Source organism: Monoraphidium neglectum, assembly GCF_000611645.1.
Source record: "Monoraphidium neglectum strain SAG 48.87 unplaced genomic scaffold scaffold02001, whole genome shotgun sequence".
Classification (NCBI taxonomy): domain Eukaryota; kingdom Viridiplantae; phylum Chlorophyta; class Chlorophyceae; order Sphaeropleales; family Selenastraceae; genus Monoraphidium; species Monoraphidium neglectum.
The window spans coordinates 3,481-5,986 of NW_014011627.1; the positions used below are offsets into that span (position 1 = coordinate 3,481).

Here is a 2,506-nt window from a genome sequence, read left to right on the forward strand (position 1 = left end):
AAAAAACTCCTGATGTTACATGCCACTCAAATCGCACCTTTGACGAGTAGGGGGCGCGATTTGCCCGGAAACGAATAATTGGGCAAATCTCTCATGCTGCTTTTCAAATTGCACCTCTGACAGGTGCAGGGCGTATAGTACTGTACTCTGACTGAAAAAGCCCCATAAACGATCCATGGTGTTATGTGCAATTCAAATCGCACCTTTGACAGGTAGAGGGCGTAAGCCGCGCTGAACACGCAGTTGGCGAGCTGCCATGCGTAGCCAGAGGCCGAGAATTGGGCGTCCGTGGCGCCGCCCGTCATGACTGACGCGATCATGAGGGCCAGGCACGCGTACACCTGCCAGGAATAAGACCTGCGTGGGGGTATGATTGCGTGTGTTTATATGTTTGTGTGTGTTATACGTATGTATGTGTGTGTGTGTGTGTTTGTGTGTGTGTGTGTGTGTGTGTGTGTGTGTCGGGATGTGTGCGGGCAGGATGGAGGCGAGCGGGTTTCGTGGGTGGATGAAATTACCGTGTATCTTTGCTTGAGAGTGAGGAGGGACGCGACTGCCAGTGAGCGATCGGCGTGTGCAGTGTGGTTGTCTGCATCACTCAAGATGAGCATCACCCCCTTCGCTCAAACCCCTAGAACGTGTGCCCTCATGGCCTGCACCTGCATGCTGACTGTCAATGTGCAGCCCCGCACCCCTCCTGACCTGCGGAAGTACCAGTAATCCCCTGCAATGATGAAAACGTTTGAGAGGTTCTTCAGGATCGACACCATGCCCACGCCCTGGAGGGGTGGGGTGGGGTTTTTTTGTGGGTAAGTGGGGTGATGAGGGGAGGGCGGCGCTCGGCCAATTATGAGGCAAGGAAAGAGGGAAGGGCGGGGCAGGGGGCTGGGCAGCGAGCGTCAGGCGTCATCCGGTTGCCCGAGGCCGCTACGCCGCAGGTTTGTCCGGCCAATAGCGGCCGGGGACGACTGGCAGGCGCCGGCCCGAAACCCTTGAGCCCCGTGCTGCCAAGGCTGCAGCCTCGCCCTTGAACTCGCGCGCGCGCGCACGCGTGCACACTCACGTAATCACACACGGACACGACCCCCCCCCACAAATGCACATATGCACACACAGCTACACCCGCGCGCAGCCCGCACCACTTTCTCGAGCGCATAGAAGTTGGTAGCCAGCATGGCCACGAAAATCAGATTGACTGGCATCCACATCCGCGCCACCTGCCACGTCAGCGGCTCGATGCGCCCGAGCCCCAGCAGGGCGATGACTCGCGCGAGCAGGACCGCCAGGCTGCGGAAGGTGAGCGGGCGCAGGGGGCAGGGGCGAGGAGGTGTTCGACCGGGGCGCGTGCAGTATAAATGCGGGGGAGGGGGGGTCTGCACCGCGGCCGCTGCTGCCTGGTGCGTGTGCAGTCTGCTGGTCGGCTGCATGGCGCGAGAGCCGGCTGCCTGTGAGCGCTGCTGCCCGGCCACGCACAGTCAGCGTAATCAGCCCCGCCCCCTTTGACGCCATTTCTCATACACATTCAGTTGGTCCAATCTCTTTCAGAGTGCACGCAGGCGGGTGCACGCGCAACCGCTGCCCCTGGCGGGGCACAAGCGGGTGCGCACATGCGCATGCTGATGCGCGCATGCGCACATGCGCCCAATGCCACTGTGATGTGAATAGCGCGTCACTCACAGGCAATGGTAGAACAGTAGGGAATGGACGGAGCTGAAGGAGTAGTGCACCAGAACCTTCTTATTCAGTAGTATCAGCGCCGCGCTGCTGATTACATAGCTGACGCCGGCCGCCGCGGCTAGGCCCTTGTTGCGCCGCTCTCGTGCGGAGTGCAGACCGCCGGGGCCGCCGGTGCTGAAGGCGCCGGCTGCCTGGGGGAGCAGCGGCGAGGGCGTAGTGTGCCGCTTTGCGAGCGGCGACCCCTGGCCCTCAATGTCAACTGTCTGGTAGTCTCTGCCACTGCTCGAAAATACAATGTCGGGCCCAGAAAGCGACTTCTTCATTGCCGCGATCATTGCATGCGCATCCAAGCTTGCTGGGAACAGATCATCGCTGTGAAGGCCGCTGCAATATGGTGAGGAAACAGCTCAGATTTTTCAATGCAATGCTGCACGTGCGAGCTGCCGACGAGATTCGAACGGCAAGGAGTGACTCGGTGTAGTTTGTTGATGCTTCGTGCAAGGAAGGTGTGCAAGGCGATCCTTTGTGTAAGTCAGCAAGAATCCTACTGCACCGTGGCTGCATTGCTGGCACCTGGTGACACATGAACCTGGCCGCAACCTGGCCGCAACAGTCAACACACATTGGCACGACTCATTTGACTAGCAGGGATCCAGCAAGCTGTGGTTTAGTCAGCTTCAATTGTGCGTGGGCTAAGTCTGCCATGGAATGATGACTGCGCAGTGCTTGCATACGTGAGCATATTCATGACTGATACATGTGTGCCAATGTTGCAGCTGACACTTGAAGGCACAGGCACACCACAGGGCCCCCAGACGCGTCACAAGTC

General features: G+C 59.2%; 1 protein-coding gene across 1 annotated transcript in view; it reads right to left on the bottom strand.

Moving 5' to 3' along the window:
• Positions 1-2,012, bottom strand: part of MNEG_9626 (GDP-mannose transporter) — a gene marked incomplete at both ends in the record, with an annotated part of 3,426 nt that extends 1,414 nt beyond the window's left edge. Inside the window, 4 exons of the mRNA XM_014041902.1 lie at positions 204-357; positions 703-779; positions 1,218-1,287; positions 1,678-2,012. Of these exons, the coding sequence (XP_013897356.1) occupies positions 204-357; positions 703-779; positions 1,218-1,287; positions 1,678-2,012 (636 nt within the window). The remainder of the gene's footprint in view (positions 1-203; positions 358-702; positions 780-1,217; positions 1,288-1,677) is intronic.
• Positions 2,013-2,506: the final 494 nt, after the last annotated feature.